Genomic DNA, 20204 nt, shown 5'->3' on the forward strand with positions numbered 1-20204 from the left:
AGGAAGGATATGTATTTTCAGGTTTATTTTATTATGAATTCATACAAAATACAAATCGCTCAAATCAAATATACAATGTTGTCTATAGTCTGAGTGAGGTGCAGTTATGTGTAATAATATAATTGTTCATTATTTGTCTTTATGAGTTAATCGATTGTATTTCATTAAAACGTGCCAAGTGTACCTAATGAGGTGTCCGGCGGTGATAACTTCCGTGTTACGACACCGGAAGTGCTGGTGCTCGAAAGGCGGATCCTCTTTGCGAACTGGTCTTTCTTATTAGTTTCACTCTTTGTTGCGTCCTTCCATATTTTAATATAGCATTAAAATCAAACATATGTTCTTCAAGTTAAGCCTCTTTATTTGACTGAGTCTGTTAATTTGCCCCCGCCGTGACGACAGGAAGAGACCCCCCCCACCCCCCCCCCTCCTTGCTAGCAACGAAGCTAACTTTTTGTTAACATCACTCTTTGCCATTGAAGCCGAGCAGCTAGCGGCGCCAACACTCTCACACTAGAAGCACGGCGACATGGGCGACAAAGAACTCGCGTGGCTATTGCAGACCGGAGACCTGGCCGACGTGGCTGAAATGCTAAAGACGGTAAGGAAGGAAGTGTTGTGCCCAGTGAAGCGAGTTAATTCGCGGCAGCCCTCCGACAAGTGGCCGGGGAAAGTGTTGCGGTAGCCTGCTAGCATGCTAACGCTAGCCGGAGTTGGCTAATGACAAGTTGATAAACGACAAACAATTGTTTATTTAATATAACGACAATGGAACTCATGTTTGTACCAAAACGACACCGGAATGAAAATATTGGTTTTGAATAAATGTTTTCTGGAGTCAAGGCGTTAGCATTTATGACGTGCTGTCTTTCAGGCGACATCGGTGACAGGAACGGATCAGTCGTCTTTTTAGCCATTTTGGATTTTTTTCCTTCACTCTTATTAATGTGTGCCATAGCATAATAAACCCAACTTGACTCGTTATGATTATGGGAATGATATTCCTACGAGTAAACGCTATGGTGTGTAGTTAGCACACCTGTTGGTGTGTTAAGCTAGCACACGACTCAGCAACAGTGGCAGTGCACACAAACAACACATGTGCATTTGTTGTGGTTTTTAGCAGCTTTCCCCAATATTATGTGATGGAGACAGTTGCTAAGAGCTTTCAATAGCCGTATTTGTGGGTGGGACTTGACTAAAGCTGCTAGCCGGGGCTTTAGCTCGCAAAATCCGATATTATCATGGCAGAAAGGAGACTGGTGTGATTTAAACTTTTATTAGTAGATTGCACAGTACAGTACATATTCCGTACAATTGACCACTAAATGGTAACACCAAAGTAAGTTTTTCAACTTGTTTAAGTCGGGGTCCACTAGGGGTGTAACGGTACACAAAAATTTCGATTCGGTACGTACCTCGGTTTAGAGGTCACGGTTCGGTTCATTTTCGGTACAGTAAGAAAACAACAAAATATACATTTGTTGGTTATTTATTTACCAAATTTGTAAACAATGGCTTTATCCTTTTAACATTGGGAACACTATAATAATTCTGCCCACGTTAATCAACATTAAACTGCCTCAAGTTGTTGCTCAGATTAAATAAAATGACAAAACTTTTCTTCTACATATTTAAAGTGCAACATTAAACAGTTTCAAGTCAACTCATCATGCTTCATTTATTACAGCATTTGGGAAGCCTGTAGTTGATTTATTATGTAAATGTTATATTTTTTATCAACATGTGATAGCAGGGACCCTGCCATTCAAAACTAGGCTGCTACCGTAACACACACACCGCACATGAACTAACACACACACACAGCAAAATGAGCTAACGTTACGCTAAAAGCTAATTAGCCTTCACCTCAAGCCAGGACTGCGAGCGAGCTGAGCTGCAATTTGTTTCTAGAAGGTCAAAGGGCTCATAGTGATGTTACTGGTAGTTGACTGGGAGGTGTTTATTTTAATTTGGGGAGAGTCCGCTGCCTGATGCTCACCTGCTAAACACCTATCTGCTAACCCCACCGCAGAAGCACTGACTCCATGCGCTCTGAATACGCACTGCTGATTGGCTGTTACCGCTATGGTTGTAACCAATCAGATGGTTGTGTGGGTAGGACAATGCTGGGTGCTGTGTAGGAGACAGAGGCAGAAAGCAGAGCAGCTTGTTAAGACTTTAGCTTAGGCGGCTACTTCATATGTTCGTGTGGAAACTCGTTCGGTACACCTCTGAACCAGAACCCCCGTACCGAATCGGTTCAATACAAATACACGTACCGTTACACCCCTAGGGTCCACGTTAATCAATTCATGGTAAAAGTGTAGTTGTTTGAGCCAGCACAGAATCACTAACCTGACTCTCGCCAGATCCTTGTAGTTCGCTGAGCTCCACACAAGGATCTGGGACTTATCTCCTTCGTGGAGAGGGGGGGGGGGGGGGGTACAGATTCGGTGACCACAGATGAGGCCGCTAGCTGTCCAAAGTGGGGAACCATGGTGGACCACTCATCTGTGCATCAGTTGGGGACGTCTCTGCGCCGCTGACCTGTCTCCACTCAAGATTATCTCCTGCTGGCCCCACTATGGACTGGACTCTCACACTATTATGTTAGATCCACTATGGAATCCACTATGGACTGTACTCTCACAATATTATGCTAGATCCACTCGACGTTCATTGCACCGGTCGCCAAGGGGGGGGTCCCCACATCTGCGGCCCCCTCCAAGGTTTCTCATTGTCATCCCATTGTGTTGAGTTTTTTCTTGCCCTGATGTGGGATCTGAGCCGAGGATGTCGTTGTGGCTTGTGCAGCCCTTTGAGACACTCGTGATTTAGGGCTATATAAGTAAACTTTGATTAATTGACTGAGATGTATTACAGAAGGCGGGGCCTTGTAAAAAAAAAAATCATTGTATGTGATTGGATGAACCACGGGAAGTCCTGTGGGGAGTGCTCAGAGAGTATGGCATATCGGACTGTCTGATAGTGGCGGTCCGCTCCCTGTATGATCAATGTCAGAGCTTGGTCCGCATTGCCGGCAGTAAGTCGGACACGTTTCCAGTGAGCGTTGGACTCCGCCAAGGCTGCCCTTTGTCACAGATTCTGTTCATAACTTTTATGGACAGAATTTCTAGGCGCAGTCAAGGCGTTGTGGGGATCCGGTTTGGTGGCTGCAGGATTAGGTCTGCTTTTTGCAGATGATGTGGTCCTGATGGCTTCATCTGGTCAGGCTCTTCAGCTCTCACTGGATCGTTTCGCACCTGAGTGTGAAGCGACTTAGATGAGAATCAGCACCTCCAAGTCCGAGTCCATGGTTCTCGCCCGGAAAAGGGTGAAGTGCCATCTCCGGGTTGCGGAGGAGACCCTGCCCCAAGTGGAGGAGTTCAAGTACCTCGGAGTCTTGTTCACGAGTGAGGGAAGAGTGGATCGTGAGATCGACAGGCGGATCGGTGCGGCGTCTACAGTAATGCGGACGCTGTATCGATCCGTTGTGGTGAAGAAGGAGCTGAGCCGGAAGGCAAAGCTCTGAATTTACCGGTCGATCTACGTTCCCATCCTCACTTATGGTCATGAGCTTTGGGTTATGACCGAAAGGACAAGATCACGGGTACAAGCGGCCGAAATGAGTTTCTTCCGCCGGGTGGCGGGGCTCTCCCTTAGAGAGAGGGTGAGAAGCTCTGCCATCCGGGGGGAGCTCAAAGTAAAGCCACTGCTCCTCCACATCGAGAGGAGCCAGATGACGTGGTTCGGGCATCTGGTCAGGATGCCACCCGAACGCCTCCCTAGGGAGGTGTTTAGGGCACGTCCGACCGGTAGGAGGCCACGGGGAAGACCCAGGACACGTTGGGAAGACTATGTCTCCAGGCTAGCCTGGGAATGCCTCGGGATCCCCCGGGAAGAGCTGGACAAAGTGGCTGGGGAGAGGGAAGTCTGGGCTTCCCTGCTTAGGCTGCTGCCCCGCGACCCGACCTCGGATAAGCGGAAGAAGATGGATGGATGTATGGATGGATGAACCACTTGTCCGTTATCTTGAATGATGCGCCACTTCAACCACTCACAATATAGGGGCGGTATAGCTCGGTTGGTAGAGTGGCCGTGCCAGCAACTTGAGAGTTCCAGGTTAGATCCCCGCTTCAGCCAACCTAGTCGCTGCCGTTGTGTCCTTGGGCAAGACACTTTACCCACCTGCTCCCAGTGCCACCCACACTGGTTTGAAAATGTAACTTAGATATTGGGTTTCACAATGTAAAGCGCTTTGACTCACTAGAGAAAAGCGCTATATAAATATAATTCACTTCACTTCACATTGAAATCAACCCGTGACACTGATGAGAGCGACGCTGGGAAATCTAAAACAGAACAGCCGACATATCGGATAACGACAGAGCGAAAAGTTAGGGAACTTTTACTGAAACAACGCAGCAATGTCAGTGGACGATCGATGTCGCAAAACAGTTGCAATAGCAGAATCAATGTCAGCCGCCACTGTTGTTTGGATCAAACAGTCGCTTCGGCGCTGCGTCACATCTATGAAATCCCGCCCGGCGATCCTGGTTGGTTCATTATTTTTTGCTATTTTGAAGGAGTTTGCAATACCCTCGAGCCCAGATCCTTGTGTGGAGCTCAGCGAACTACAAGGATCTGGCGAGACTCCGGTTACAGGCTCACGCCACTGTTGTAACGCTTAATGTGATCGTTGTTTGGTTAACGTATGTGTATGCACCGGCACAAAGAAAATACAATATAGTAGAGCAGTGTAGCGTTAGGAATAATCAAAGGCAAAAGATAATATCAGTGAGTCGAGTCACATCTTCTCCTCCCAGACTGGTGCATTTTCCCATAGGACTGCAATCTATTTGTGGTGCTAGATAACACCATGTAATTTGCGTAACTCTTCATGTACACATTATTCGTTCCTCCAGGATCCGATTTGTGTTTTTCACCAAAAGTTAATGAACTTGAGGTTCTTGTAGAAGTTTGTGTTTCTACCGCGTTTCACAGTTCTGGGTAGTTTATACAAATCAGACTGATGACGTATGGAGGAGTGGTTTAGTATATATGTATACAGTGATTCCACCATATAAATAAACAGTATTAGGTCAGAGTTCTTTTAATAAAAAGTATATAAATGAAATACAAAGCAATAATATAAAAAACAATATGATTTTTAAAAATGAAGTGTACTGAATTGTTCATAAAGTCAGGCTTTTTGTCCGCACTGTCCAAGAGTCAAAAAATCGTCCTCTCAGTAAATGATGAATTCACGAGGGTCAGGTGATTCCTTTTGGTCCATTCCAGTTCTGAATAACAATATGTAAAAAATAAATGTCAGTGTTTATGTCACGCCGACAACACAAACAGATTGGTTTGAGCTTGTTAGCATTAGCAATCTGTTCACTTGGGTTGAAGCTTACAAATACACAAATGGAGTGTCACTGACTACTTTTAAAACATGTAATTAAGTAAATAATTAGTATTTGATCTCATTTGCCTTAATTCCATTCGTGTACTGCCCCCTTTTCACATTTATCCAACAAAGTCTCAAGAGTAGTAAGCAGCTGAGGTCGTTGCTTCAAGTTCGGCTCCTCCGTAAATACTTTTAAAAGAGTATGTCCACTTTTCGTCGTTTCGCGTATCGAAATGAAGTTCGTCAAAAATAATAAAACAACATTAATATACATAAAGTTTAAAGACTACGGCTGAGTAAAAACATTGCAATATAGTTCCACTGATGAGCGTTCTTCAGCACAAAGATGTCCTACAAAAGTTCCTGCAAGTCGAAAGTTCCTTTTTCTTCTTTCTCTCCGTTGTGAAGTTTGTTGTAATAGAATACAAGAAATAAATAAGTCGACTAGCATTATGCAATGGCAGTCCTTTGTTCAAAAAATAAGTTTTAGGAATGTCCCCAACTGTGTTTAACCAATCAGCGTTCAACAGCACAGCCCTCCACTGATAAGTGGCCCTTTTCCACGGCAGGAACTTTTTCAGGAACTTACCCAGGTATATAAAGTTCCTCCTGTGTTTCCACCAAAAAGTACATTTAGTTCTTCCCGTAACCTTTCGGAGTTCCTCCTAGCAGGCGGGACTTTTCCAAGCGACCAGAAATCTTTTTGGGCTCAGGCTGTGCTGTCGAATGCTGATTGTTTGAACACAGTTGGGGGCGTTCCTAAAACATCTCTTACAAACCCACGACCACCATCGGAATTTACATGGCGATAGAGGTGGGAATCTTTGGGTACCTCACGATTTGATTACGATTACGATTCAGGAACTACGATTCGATTAAAAATCGATTATTGATGCATCATTAATTTATATATATTCATGCGGTTTTACATTTCTTTTCGTTTCACTAAATAAGCGTTTATCACTTGCAACTTTTAAAAACAGTACATTTTTATTAAGGAACAGTTAAATTAATTCCCATTACATTTATTAAATGTGTGCAAAACTGGAACATAAGTACCCTATAATAAAGGAGCTGGTCGGAAATCTCAGTGAGGTGGCTCGCTGCCGTCAGCCAAATTTTAGAACTGTCTATTACTTTATTTTCAACAAATTAATCGATTATTGATTATTGATGTTTATTAATCAATTCTATAATTGTCCATGTCCGAATTTCGATGCATCTTAAAATCGATCTCCCTCACCTCTACACAGCGACTTGTTTATTTCTTATTTCTTGTGTATTTCTATTACAACAAACTTGACAACAGAGACAAAGAAGAACGATTGGAGCTTTCGAAATGCAGGAACTTTTGTGGGGAATCTGAGTGCTAAAGAACGCTGATCAGTGGAACTGTCTTGGAGTGTTTTTACTCCGCTCTAGTCTTTAACTACATGCAGTTTATTGTTGTTTATTAGTTTTTACAAACTTCATTGTGTTACTCAAAGCTATGAGAAGTGGATGGACTCTTTTAAACGTATTTACTGAGGTGTATGAAGCCGCACTCGAAGCGGCGACATCAGGTGCTTACTATTCTGACTTTGTTGGATAAATGTGGAATAAAGAAGGCAGTACACGAGTGGAACGAAGGTGAATAACATTAAATCTTAACTATTTTCTTTATTACATGTTGTAAAATTAGCCTGTTAGACTCCATTTGTGTATTTATTAGCCTCAACTCAAGTGAACAGAATGCTAATGCTAACAAGCCGGTGTGTTTGTTGTCGTTCTGAAATAAACACTGACATTTATTATTTATATATTGTTATTTACAGCTGAAATGGATCAAAAAGAATCACCTGACCCTGATTAATTCATAATTTATTCAAAGGATGACTTTGATTGTTGGACATTGTGGACCAAAGCCTAACTTTTTATGAACCATTTGGTACACTATATTTTATAAATCATATTGTTTTGTTTATGATTGCTTTGTATTTTGTTTACTTTTTAAGTAAAAGAACTTCAACCTAATATTGTCTGTTTACATGGTATCAGTATAGAAATAGTAAACCACTCCTCCATACATTATCAGCCTGATTTGTATAAACTACCCTAAACTGTGAAATGTGGTGGAGACACAAACCACACACTTCTACAGGACCCTACAGATCCAGGAACCAAATGTTCCTGAACGTCTTCGTGGAAAAGGGCCTAAGGTTGGGGGAACCTTCCAAACCTGGCTGGCAGGAACTCCGAAAAGTTCCTAAAGAACTAAATATACATACATTGAAGTATATATAAATTTGCGGCAAAATTTGTAATGTTTTGAGTTTTATTTGTGATTAAACTTTTTTTTTTTTAATGCTATCAATGTTTTATATGTAGCTTTAAGCATGTTGCAAACCGCACCTATTAATCTGTAGTTTTAAAGGGGAACTGCACTTTTTTGGTAATTTCGGTCACAATCCTTATGTAAGACAAAAACACATGTGTTTTTCATTTGTAATGGTTTTTAACTCATAAATAAGTGCGAGCAAAAGTTTGCTTACAATGGAGCCTATAAAGTGCTTAAAACATCCAAACACTCCCATCAAGGTTTTATATACTCACTGTAAGTATACATTTAATTTAGTAACAGGCACATTCATAACATGTAATGTATATGTATTTTGATCATTTTAAGAATACAGCAGCGCATTAATAAAAAAAAATGCATTGTTTGCTTTTTCCTTTGTCAACATCACTGATTACTACTCACTGCAGACATAATGAGAACCAACAAACATAAAAAACATCACTTCCTGTACAGTGGCTGCTCTCACTGGGATGCCGACTGATGAGATGTTTAAATATTCCCATTTAGATGAACAATGAGCCATAATACTCACGAAGAAAAAAGGAACGCTGCTATAGTTTGTGTTAGCATATATAAGAACAATATCACTAATACATGGTTAATATTCAAATCATGAAATTTAAAAGGAATATTGTTGGCGCTTTTTGGATGGTTATTCAGAGGGCTTAATGGGCGGAATAGAGGACCTCCCACTGACTCAATTGTAAGCAAACTTTTTTTTACATTTATTTAAGAGTTAGAATGCATTATAAAAAAAGACGTATGTCTTTTTATCTTTCAAAATGATTGTGAACGATAGGCAACACTCCAAAATCCCTTTAAATCAGCATTTGCAGATAGGCCATAATAGTTTGTTCATTTATTGTTCAGGTGCTATTTAGTAAATAAACGCAGCTGTCATCGAGATTATAAAGATATTAGAACATTAATAAAACATCACACACACTAAGGTGAAGCTAAGGCTGCACAATTAATCAAATTTTAATCACAATCACGATTTTGGCTGCCACAATTAAATGAGGGTGATCGTCGGCGATAATAACATTGAAGAAGCAGGCTCCGGTGCATATTAAATTAATAATTTTCACAACCGAGGCGGCAGAGAACGGCCCTGTAAAGCGTGCGTCGTTCCACGCCAGAGACCATTGTGTATGAGCACAAAACTTCATCACCATGTCCAAGTGAAACATTAACATTATTAGTAGTAGGGCTGGGCCGATAAAACTATCAATTTATTGACACGTAGACGATATCACTGAAAAATGCTTTTGATAAAACGTCCGATATGTACACGTATATTTTTTGGCCGAAAAAAAATGAAGCATAAACAATTGCACTTGCGGTCTGGTAACCTAGCAAAACAGTAATTGATTGGAGAGTCATGCCAGGGACACGTTAAAGAGGCAATCACGTAACATTCTCAAATATAAAGTTTGATTGCGCCATCTTGCTGTCTCGCTGTTGATTCTTTGCATGCAGTGAGAAGAGAAACTAAAAATGAGTGCTTCAGTGAGCAAATAAATTGTGGCTAAAACAGGAAAGTCACCCTGACATGGGGCTGCACAATTAATGGTGCTGTTTGCAACTTCATCACAGTAACATTTTCCAAAGCAAAACATAACAAGAACACCACCGGCTAGCTTATCTTTAACAGAACACAATTGTCTATTTTTTTACAATGACAAAGTGTATGTGTTTATGTAATAAAAATGATTAGTGATTACGGTCTCGTCAAAACGTAGGCGCAGGGCGCGCGTGCACACATACAAAAGCAGTCCAAGAGAAGCAACAAACAATTTGACGTCATGTTGTACATTCAATGACAGCTAATGCTTGCCATCCAAATGGCTATATTAGCTAACAACACCTAAAGCTAACGCACATGCCTACGTAATTACGTCATTGCGTAGGAGAAGCCGTGAGAGGGCGAGATAAACTGTGTAAAATAAATTGGAAAGTTGGTGCCCTCTAGGCCTCTGTGTATGTGTTGCAAACCGCGATTTTGGCAGCTACGATTAAATGAGTAATAGTCTGCAAAATTAACATTTAAAAAACAGGCTCTGCCGCATTTCAAACCAAGCACGTTCACAACCGACTGCCAACAACCAGGGGGTGAGCGATAGACAGTTACAGTGGACTCATGTGAGAGCAAGTAAGAGTGAGCTTTTTATCCTTTTTCTGTACAAGAGGGACAGACGTCAGTGTGGCTTTACATAGCTTTATTTTCAACATCTCCCGTGTAAACAACTTACGCAATGTACGTAACTGCGTCATAGCGTACACGTCATTCCCAGTCCTTCTACATTCGCTGTTTCTTAGGAATAAAAAAAAAAAGATAATTTTGCACAAAAATAAAAGATGTAGGATTTACAATATTATCAGAGGCAGGTCAGTTTGTTAAAGCAATAATTATGAGCTTTAGCTAACAAACTGAAAAACAACACATTGACACCCCCCATGAATACAATATGTTAAAAAGTTAAAATTAAAGTACCACTGATAGTCACACACACTAAATGTGGTGAAATTACCGTCTGCATTTGACCCATCCCCTTGTTCCACCCCCTGGGAGGTGAGCAGCAGCAGTGAGCAGCAGCCGTGCTCGGGAATCATTTTGGTGATTCCCTAATTCCAACCCCCGGTATGACTCAGCCAGGGTTTGAACTCACAACTTACCGATCTCAGGGCGGACACTCTAACCACAAGACCGCTGAGCAGGTACAGTATGTGAAGTGTGTATAAATGATAAAACATTGAATACTAAGAGTATGTTAACCACCCCTACCTTGCTTACTACACTGATGACCTCCTTAAAGCTCTGTAATCAATCAGTAATATCAAGCAGCTAAAATGTGTCAAACATAGGGCTGGGCCGATAATACGAAATCAATATATATCCCGATAGACACATAATCGATATCAATATAAAATGTGTTCGATAAAATATTCATTATATTTTTTGGTCGGAAGAAACCAGAAATTATGAACCAAGATTTGTTTCATGGAGTCAATAGCGCTTTGGGAACCCATGAAACAGGAAGTGTCACTGAGCAATGGGAGGGACACGCTAACAGCCAATCACATAACAGTATCAACTACTGAGTGTTACACCTTTCCTGCTGTTCGGCTCCCAGTCCCAGACCGTAGTAGTCGAGAAGCGCAGGGGAGACGTTCCCTCTGGTTTACCCGACAATGGGTCTGCTAAGCTCCGCTTTTGGGTCGGAATGACGAGGCCACAGACTCGTGACAATTTGGTTGCTTTATTCTTATTTCTGCAGGACACAACCAGACACATTCGCCTGTCGCCACGACTGCTGCACATGCTTTCGCTCCCTCTCCTCACTCTTCCACTCACTCACTTGACATCACTCACCCAACACACCATTCTTAAAGGAGCACACACACACATACGCTACTCTGGAGTGTTTTTGCCATCTTTCTGTCTTGCTGTGGATTCACTGCATGGAGTGTGAGGAAAAACTGTGATATCTTGATATATCAACTCAATAACAGAAATGTGTCATTAGTTTTGTTGGTCTTAATGCAGACGTGTGGTAACATCCTGACACTTCCAATGTGTCAGTTTAATGAGTCAATAGCTTATGCACTGCTGCCATCTTGAGTCTCAAATCTGCAGCTACCTTCAAATCTACTTTAAATTTTGTATAACCTTAGCCGCGCTCATTCTACCTGGCTACCAGAAACCCTCTCCACTGATAAATAGCACCCCTGGTAAGTTGGAAATTGTTTTACTGTATTTATTGGCAGGCTTAAATAAGTCATAAAAAGTATCAATAATTATCAATATAAAAAACGTATATCGTGATATAGTTTTTCAGCCATATTGCCAAGCCGTAGTCAAACATGTCGGAATTGTGGAGAGTGTTGTGCATTTTACCCATAATGCTTGGTAATGGATTTTAACTGTGTGGTGATTTTTATATTGTCCATAATTCAAAGGGCATGTTGTGTGTTTTGTACCACATGTAATAACTTTCTGTGTTGTTTTTAATTAATCGGACCGTGGGTGGGAAAGGCTGTCTGAATGGTATCTATATGTTGCATCTGTGCACTCAGTTACCAATGTAATGGTCAGTGACTAACAATACTAATATACTCCATCAGATGGCAGCGCATTGTCAACATCTATCCATCCTTTTTCTACCGCTTGTTTAATGTTGTCCAATGCTGACATGGGACCTGTCGCGCGCCTTAGTGTGTCGACCTTTGCTCTGTAATATTCCAGACAGCCAAACGGCACATGGTTTAAGCATTTTTGAGTGCTAATAATGTGCTGTACTTGACCTTAAGCAGAGTTAGAAGGCAGCATAGATTCAGATCTTCTCATTTGGTGGTTCTATTAGCGCTCCTGAATAAGCCTCTCGCCCCCAGTCGTCACTTTAACCAACACTTGACATTTTCTTTTAATTGTGGCTGACGTTAGAGCAGTGTTTTTAAACTCATTACACCAGGGGTGTCCGAATATATATATATATATATATATTTTTATTGGACTTTGGCATATTATAACAATCTAATGAGTTAATGAGATATATTATTAGATATTACACTTATCACCTACTGTATAACACAAAGCTAAGATGTTTTGTTCAGATAGTTTAGCATATAGTGAATTTCAGTGCGTTCCTTGCCTTTCCATTTATATCTCCACCAGGAGGTCATGTTAATGCCAGGGTTTGTTTGTTGGTTAATTATTTCATGATCCCGCCTCCACCCACAGAGACAAAGCCAGTGGATGACTGACAAGAGGCTTTACTTTGTGTCTTTCATTTCACCATAGATAGCTCAAAAAACTATAGGCACATATTGATGATACATTTACGGAAATTACAGAAATGGGATTAGGAACAAGTGATTCAATTATGGGAGTGATCCAGATCATGGTCTGGATTCAAGATTTTTTTCTTAATGAGATGTAGGGCCTGGCGGAGGAGGTCTGCTCTCTGAGTGCTTTTCTAGTTCTGCATGCGGCCCTCACTTGAAAAGGTTTAGGCACCCATGCTTTACAGGAAATGATTTGTTGCGTTACACTGACTTGCTGCAATGTCTCCACCAGTTGTAACTGATGTGTGCTCATTTTTGCTGTAAACCCCCAGGGAGGCGTGGGAGGGGGGGCATTTTGACCAAATGCCTGAATCACCTCATCTGGCTCCTCTCGATGTGGAGAAGCAGCGCCTTGATATTGTCCTTTCTGACATAACCCAAAGCTCATGACCATAGGTGAGGATGGGGATGTAGATTGACCGGTAAATTGAGCGCTTTGCCTTCCGGCTGAGCTCTTTCTTCACCACAACAGATCGATAAAGGGTCCGCATCAGTGCAGACACCGCACCGATCCGCCTGTCGATCTCACGATCCACTCTTCCCTCACTCGTGAACAAGACCCCGACGTACTTGAACTCCCCCACTTGGGGCAGGATCTCCTCTCCAACCTGGAGATAGCACTCCACCCTTTTCTGGGCGAGAACCATGGATTAGGACTTTGAAGTGCTGATTTTCATCCCATTCGCTTCACACTCAGCTGCGAACCGATGCAGTGAGAGCTAAAGATCCTGGCCAAATGAAGCCAGCAGGACTACGTCGTCCGAAAAAAGCAAAGACTTAATCCTGCAGCCACCAAACAGGATCCCCTCAACGACCTGACTGCGCCTAGAAATTATGTCCATAAAAGTTGTGAACAGAATCCGTGACAAAGGGCAGCCCCGGCGGAGACCAACCCTCACCGGAAACAAGTCCGACTTACTGCTGGCAATGCAGACCAAGCTCTGGCACTGATCATACAGGGACCTGACCGCCACAATGAGGCGGTCCAATACCCCATACTCTCTGAGAACTCTCACAGGACTTCACGAGGGACACGGTCGAATGCCTTCTCCAAGTTGACTGGTTGGGCAAACTCCCATGCACCCTCAAGGATCCTGCGGAGAGTATTGAGTTGGTAGACAGTTCCACGACCAGGACAAAAACAGGATGTCCCCATCAAATCAGGTGGTCGACATTAACCGTTCAACTATAAAGAAGTCATACTGTAAAAAATCTAATTAAAACACTGTAAGGTGATTGGAGTGAGGTTAGCCAGGTTAGTGAAGTTAGCATGTAAACATGCTGTTTGTATCCTCACTGTGTTTGTCATTTCTTGCACTTTGAAATGTTAAAATAAGTTTTGAACTTCAGGTTATGCTGTATTGTCTTGATTGTGATGTCTCCCCACCACTCAAAGAAAGTTGATTAATTTTTCAAATTAAAGATTTTAATCGAGCAGAACCTTCTTTAGTAAATAATTAAATAAAAACTGAATTATTATACACAATTATTCGAGGGCTAATCATTAATTTTCCAGATCATTGATCAAGAAAATGTCTTCCGGTGGTCATCTTTTTAATTTTCATTTCTTTCTTTTTTTTCTTTTTTTTTTACAATGTTAGGTCATATCTGGTCCTATGAGGACCCCCATTTAATTAAAGAGTATCTCTAAGGCTTGTACAACACAGAAGACAAGAAGATGTTCAAAGTGGATCAGGTGTTTTAATTTGACACTGTACCGTAACTAGATCCACCTAAACTACCTGAGAGCTCTTAACTAATGACCCTTTGCTTTGGTTGCAGGAAGTCATGTCACAAAGGGCCACATTTGTGTGTTTATAATAATGATAAAAGCAATAATGTAATGATCTTTCTTTTTTCTGTGTGGCAGGCAGAGGATGTCAACCGGACCCTGGATGGCGGCAGGAAGCCTCTGCACTATGCTTGTGACTTTGGTCGGAAGGACCTGGTGGAGTTCCTCATCTCCAAAGGAGCAGATGTCAACGTAACGTCTCATTGTCTACCTTGGCTACCTTCTCAATCGTCTTTTTTGCCCTTAAATACCTGAGTATTGTTTCTCTACCTCCCTCGCAGGCCCCTGACAAACATGGCCTCACTCCGCTGATCTCTGCCTGCCTGGAGGGCCATGCCAGCTGTGTCAAGTTCCTCATAGATAAGGTTGTTTATATTTTTATGTATTTTTATACACGATGATCAGTGTGAGCCCCTCGTGCAGATTGGATTACAGCGGTACCTTGATTTTCATGAGCCCCACTTTTCGTAGGATTCAGGTTTCTTCGTAAATTGTGCCTCAGTTGTTGTATCTCGTCCTGGTTATCGTACAACCATGTATTTCTCATAACACTGTAGTCTGTTTTTCTGTAATTTTGTTGCCATTCAAGGCCAAAACAAACCTCCAGACCCGGACCGATTAGGGCTGCACGAATACTAGAAATCGAATCGACATCAAGGTTTTAATAAGTGCGGTAAATAACCGCAAGAGATCGAGTTTTCTTTTTCTTTTCCCTGCTTACACTGGCGTTTTAGTGACAGCCAGTGAGAAGGGCCTCAAAGTAACAAAAATCAGCAGGAAAAAAATTTGATTACAAAGCCAAATGTCCCGTAATATATCAGCATGAAATCAGATGGCAATATGAGCCCATTAACACAGACGAACAACCGAAAATGCTGTAATAAGCGTGATGACTACAAACAAAAAGGCAACGTCTGACCTCGTTTTTCCAAATAGAAAAAAATCACTTTGAGATGTTCAATATCTATTTAGGTAAAATCTTTGCTTAAAGAAAAGTGTCAATTTTTTTTTGTTTAATTTACTTAAGATAATTAAAATGTATTTACCTTTCAATTAGGGTACAATGCTAAACAAGTAATGCAAAATAATAGTTTGTATCCTTTCAAATGGTTACTTGCATTATTATATATCATGAATACATTACATTATAAACACTGTATAGCAGACCTGGGCAAAATAAGGCCCGGGGGCCACATGCGGCCCGTTAAGCTTTTCAATCAGGCCCGCCGGACATTCCCAAATAATTTGTTTAGATCTTTAAGATGGAAACTGCCATTATGATGTGCAGTGATGTTTTCAAATTACCGGAAGTCTTGAACTATACAAAGTATTTCAATGGTTGGAATCTGCGCTTTTGCATTATATACAAGTTATTATGGTAATCTAAGTCACAGCAGCTCAGACGAGGCACCAAGCAATGTGGGTGGGGAGCGTTTCCACAGAGTGTTTTTAGAGCGGCCAGCCTGAAATGCGGGTGTCATAGACAGACGCGGAAAGAGATTTTTACAACAAAGTTCTAAAGCTTAGTGATATATCAGATGTATCAGATTGTAGGTGTGTGTGGGGGGGGAGGGGGGTTTCCCTTTGCGTTCATATTTCGCTGTGTTTATTGCATTTTTGTTGTGTTTCGCTTGATTGTAAATAATGTCTATCGAGAGAGGGTGTGACGTTCATATGTTGTCAATATTCAGTGTTTTATCGTTCATAGTTAATATTGTAAATCCCACATTCTTTATTTTCATTTACATTTTGGGAATTCCATTCCGTATTTTAGGGTGGTCTGTCATAACGTTTTTAGCCTTCAATTAGACATTATTGTGAGGTTTTGTATTAGTGTTTCTAAAAATCAGATATACCGGCCCCCAGACACATTTTTTCTCTAAATTTGGCCCCCGAGTCAAAATAATTGCCCAGGCCTGCTGTATAGTTTTGATCAATTATTCTTTAGTTAAAGAGCATGTCGACAAAAGCTCTGTCTGTCTGCATAAAGTCAAATATTTTTTTAAGTAAATTATTGCATATTGTTCCGTGTGGCACCTCGAGACAAGAATATGTTCAGTTACAGTCTAAAAGTAATTTTTTTTCCTTTACTCGATATTTTTGCATTTTTATATATAAAATATAAAAAAATCAAATCGCAATTTTGGAGAGGAAAATTGCAATTAGGGGTTTTGTCAACATCGTGCAGCCCTAGCACCAATGTAAATAGTTTTGATATTCTTTTATACACATAGCTACATAACAATAGTATACAGTACTATGACATCTACCACCTCCCACTGGTTCATCAAGGTTTGACAGAAGCAAGGCGGTCTGTGTTCAAAAATGTTGGGGATCACTTGCTTAGTTGACTAAAAGGGGCCCTCGAATACCATCCCATGCAGTCATCAAAAATGTATGATTTTAGGTAGAACAAGGGAACCTACTTGAGTCAACAATTATCTGTGTTGATGACCCACTTATCAAATTATCTCATTACTAAAAGGTGCCTGCTTAAGACACAGCATTGAAAAAATATTCAGTGATTTCCTGTTCAGTGCAAAGTAAGCTTCCAAATAAAATCAATGTAGTGTTAACCTGTATTCTACCACAATAACTATGGTAACAAAATTATTGTTAAACACTGAAAGAAAGGTTTGTGCCTCTACAGAAGCTTTATTGACATTCTAATCAAGACATACAACAACATTAGCGCTGCAGTTTTGTTGGGTCACAGTTTAAAATATTATAAAAAGGCAATCTAAATGGAAAAATAATTGCCAAAAATTTAGGAAAATGACATAGGTTGAAAAATCCTTTGTCATCCATGCTTATGTTTCTGGCAAAAGTAAATTTACGAGCAATGCGTATTTTCATGTTCGGTGATGTCGACAGCGGCTCATGTCGAGGTCAGTAAGCCAGTCTGAAGGGGGTCAATATAAATGGGTTGCACTGTATAACACTACATGTCACATTGCCGTCTTTTTGTGTGCCACTCGCCATGTTTAAAGCACATAAAGAGCCTGCTGACTAGTGGTACTCATTCATACGCACTTGCGTTTGCAGACAGCGCGCCTTTTGTGTGCATCGTGGGAGCTGACCCCGCCCCTGCACTAGTACCCCCACTCTCCAGCCACCCGTGTAAAAGGCCATTTAACCTCAATAGGTGACCCGGGCATTAGATCGCTGCAGTGTGCTGACAACGGGCCGTAGCGAGTCGTGTTGAGAAAACACACCTATTAATATGCTGAGTTGTAAAAGTCCAAGTGCGGCAGAACATTATGTACAGTACACTCACTGGCCTGTCTTTTAAGTACACCTGTGTAATCCAATAACTGTGCAATAGTACATTTAGATTGAGCTATTAACTGAACACCGTGTTTGTCATTAGCAATACGAAGTTGGTAGAGTGGCTGTGCCAGCAATCGGGAGTGTTGCTGGTTACTGGGGTTCAATTCCCACCTTCTACCTTCCTAGTCACGTCCGTTGTGTCCTTGGGCAAGACACTTCACCCTTTGCCTCTGATGGCTGCTGGTTAGCGCCTTGCATGGCAGCTCCCGCCATCAGTGTGTGAATGTGTGTGTGAATGGGTAAATGTGGAAATACTGTCAAAGCGCTTTGAGTACCTTGAAGGTAGAAAAGCGCTATACAAGTATAACCCATTTATCATTTATTATTTATAACTCTTCTGGCAGCATAAATGCAGCATCTCCTTAGTGCAGGTGTGTCTAATAAAGGGGATACTTCTTTCTAAATGAGCTCACTAGTGTCAGTTGAAAGGTTCTATAACATTCATGAGTTCAACCCCAAAGGAGGTATCGGAATTGTGCAGCTGTATTTTAGCTACAAGTGTGACGCCTGCCCTTGCCTCTTTGGCACCTGACCTGTTATTAATATTCATGTCCTCCGCAGGGCGCTGACAAGAACCAGAAGGGTCCAAACGGCATGAGCGCCTTTGAGGCAGCCGAAGACGACGGCATCAAGGCTCTTCTCAAGTGAGGGGGAGGCTGGGGGTATGGGCGTGAATGGCGCGGGGGGCATTATGGGAATGAGCGCTCGGCCCCCCACAGCAGACTCAGCGGGGGTACCACCTGTAGAGAAGATGGCCCTGCCCCTTCACCTTTATCAACCTGTTGTCTTCTCACTGCTTCTGTCTGTAAGCTGGGGAGGGGTCATCTTGCCTGTCTAGTGGTTTCTATAACCTTTCCTCTTCTTCCCACCTCTCTGAGATGTGTTTTTTCTGTCTCTCTTATTTTTTTAGGGGGGGTTCATTTCCATTTAACGTGAGGATGAGGGTGAGGGGGGGTGCTCACGCCTCTCCAACAAAAGACGAGGCTCAGCACTTAAACCTGATGTTGCTATTTTGTACCAATCCACTTACCATGGCGTGTGACCTGATTGCACTGTACAATTGTCCACTAAAGAAAGGTTAAAATTATTTTTAATAAACCTCCCTCTGCCCCCTCCCGCAGCCCCCCAAAGAATTAACTTCCTAGAGCCGCTTTAACATATCACATTGTGCTTTGGCGTGGGTGACGCATCATTTATTTCCTGTGTCCATTGACCAATCACCATGCTGGCTAACAACTAGGAGCACCTGAATGTTCTACAAGTCACACTAACGGTGAAAAACGAAAATGAGCAGCATTTTGGAACTTGTAGTGTTTTTTTGCAGCTTTTGTTTTGCTTTGCTACTGAGTGACTAGGAGTTAGATTTTAAACTGGATGGGGGGTGAGAATACCCTCTTTCTCCCCTCCCATTGCCTTGGATTTGCTTTATCTTGCATGATTGCTTTTTCTTAGGCCATCACACGCTCGATGTTCGTTCTCGGTTGCTTTCAGATCGACAAATTATGACAAATGCTACTACTAGGGTCATGGACGCCACCAGAAAAAAAATGCTGTCAAACGCTGACTTTGTTGTGACAAAAAGTCTGTAAAAACAAATAAAAAATGTCCTTAAAAGCTCATCTGATCTGAATCTGAGACCATTTTTGATTTTCACTATGTACACCTTCACAATTTAAAATGAACATTGGTCATCCTCGCTGCCCTGCGCCACATTTAAAGAGGACGAAACACTTTAATGCTTTCCAAAATAAAAAGTCCAGGCAGGTGCGTTTGACGCGGACAGCAACACTTAGAATTTTTTACGCAGATGTTCTCTTTGTCTCCATGGAGCTGACTGAATAATCTTGATGTCAGGCCCAGGAAGACATTGATGATGATGATGGTTATGACGATCCAGGCGGACGCAAATGAGAAATGATTCATATGCAATATGTTTCCATTTAGTCGTCAAATTGCTTTTTTTCTCGAGCCATACGAGAACCCCCCTTGGACAATTCCTGCTTGCATGCTTGACACCTCGGATCTTGCTCGGATAATTACTTTGCAAAGGCCCTGTGCATATGGGTATGTTTTCCACAAAAACAATGCCAGATTGCTAGTAGAGCTCTGCAGAGGACACATACCGGGTAATCTTAATTTGGATCAACACCAAATTGGACACCCTCCTCCTGCATAAACATGACTTAAATGGTATGTAGAGTTATACTATTTTCGGTTTTAAAAAGAAACGGCAAACCTAATATGCAATGACCGTAAAATTAACAAGATCTGCCTCAACTCTTGTGATTCTACTAACGAACAAGCTCATTAGACTTGACGATCCCGCCACACCTAAATATACAGTGGTACCTCGAGTTCAATTGGGTCTGTGACAGGTCATTAAGTTAAATATGTATCATGTCTTTCAAAAATTACAACTTTTAGATGAGAAATCTTGTATGGAAAACAATACAATAGACAACAAAGGGTTGGAGTTGGGGGTTAAA

At 41.6% G+C, this 20204-nt stretch overlaps 1 protein-coding gene across 1 annotated transcript; it reads left to right on the forward strand.

Annotated features, from left to right (window-relative positions):
* Positions 1-212: 212 nt before the first annotated feature.
* mtpn (myotrophin) lies at positions 213-19337 on the forward strand. Its single transcript, XM_062066808.1, has 4 exons — positions 213-601; positions 14467-14580; positions 14670-14753; positions 18280-19337. Exons 1-4 carry the CDS (start codon positions 530-532, stop codon positions 18364-18366), a joined length of 357 nt encoding a protein of 118 aa, XP_061922792.1. The 5' UTR covers positions 213-529; the 3' UTR covers positions 18367-19337.
* Positions 19338-20204: the final 867 nt, after the last annotated feature.

This window comes from Entelurus aequoreus, linkage group LG12 (genome assembly GCF_033978785.1).
Source record: "Entelurus aequoreus isolate RoL-2023_Sb linkage group LG12, RoL_Eaeq_v1.1, whole genome shotgun sequence".
NCBI classification, from domain to species: Eukaryota; Metazoa; Chordata; class Actinopteri; order Syngnathiformes; family Syngnathidae; genus Entelurus; species Entelurus aequoreus.

Coding starts and splice junctions, on each gene's coding strand:
- mtpn (XM_062066808.1), top strand. CDS start 530: ATGGGCGACAAAGAACTCGCGTGGCTATTGCAGACCGGAGACCTGGCC. Junction 14,581..14,669: donor CCAAAGGAGCAGATGTCAAC/GTAACGTCTCAT, acceptor CCTCCCTCGCAG/GCCCCTGACAAACATGGCCT. Junction 14,754..18,279: donor TCAAGTTCCTCATAGATAAG/GTTGTTTATATT, acceptor TGTCCTCCGCAG/GGCGCTGACAAGAACCAGAA.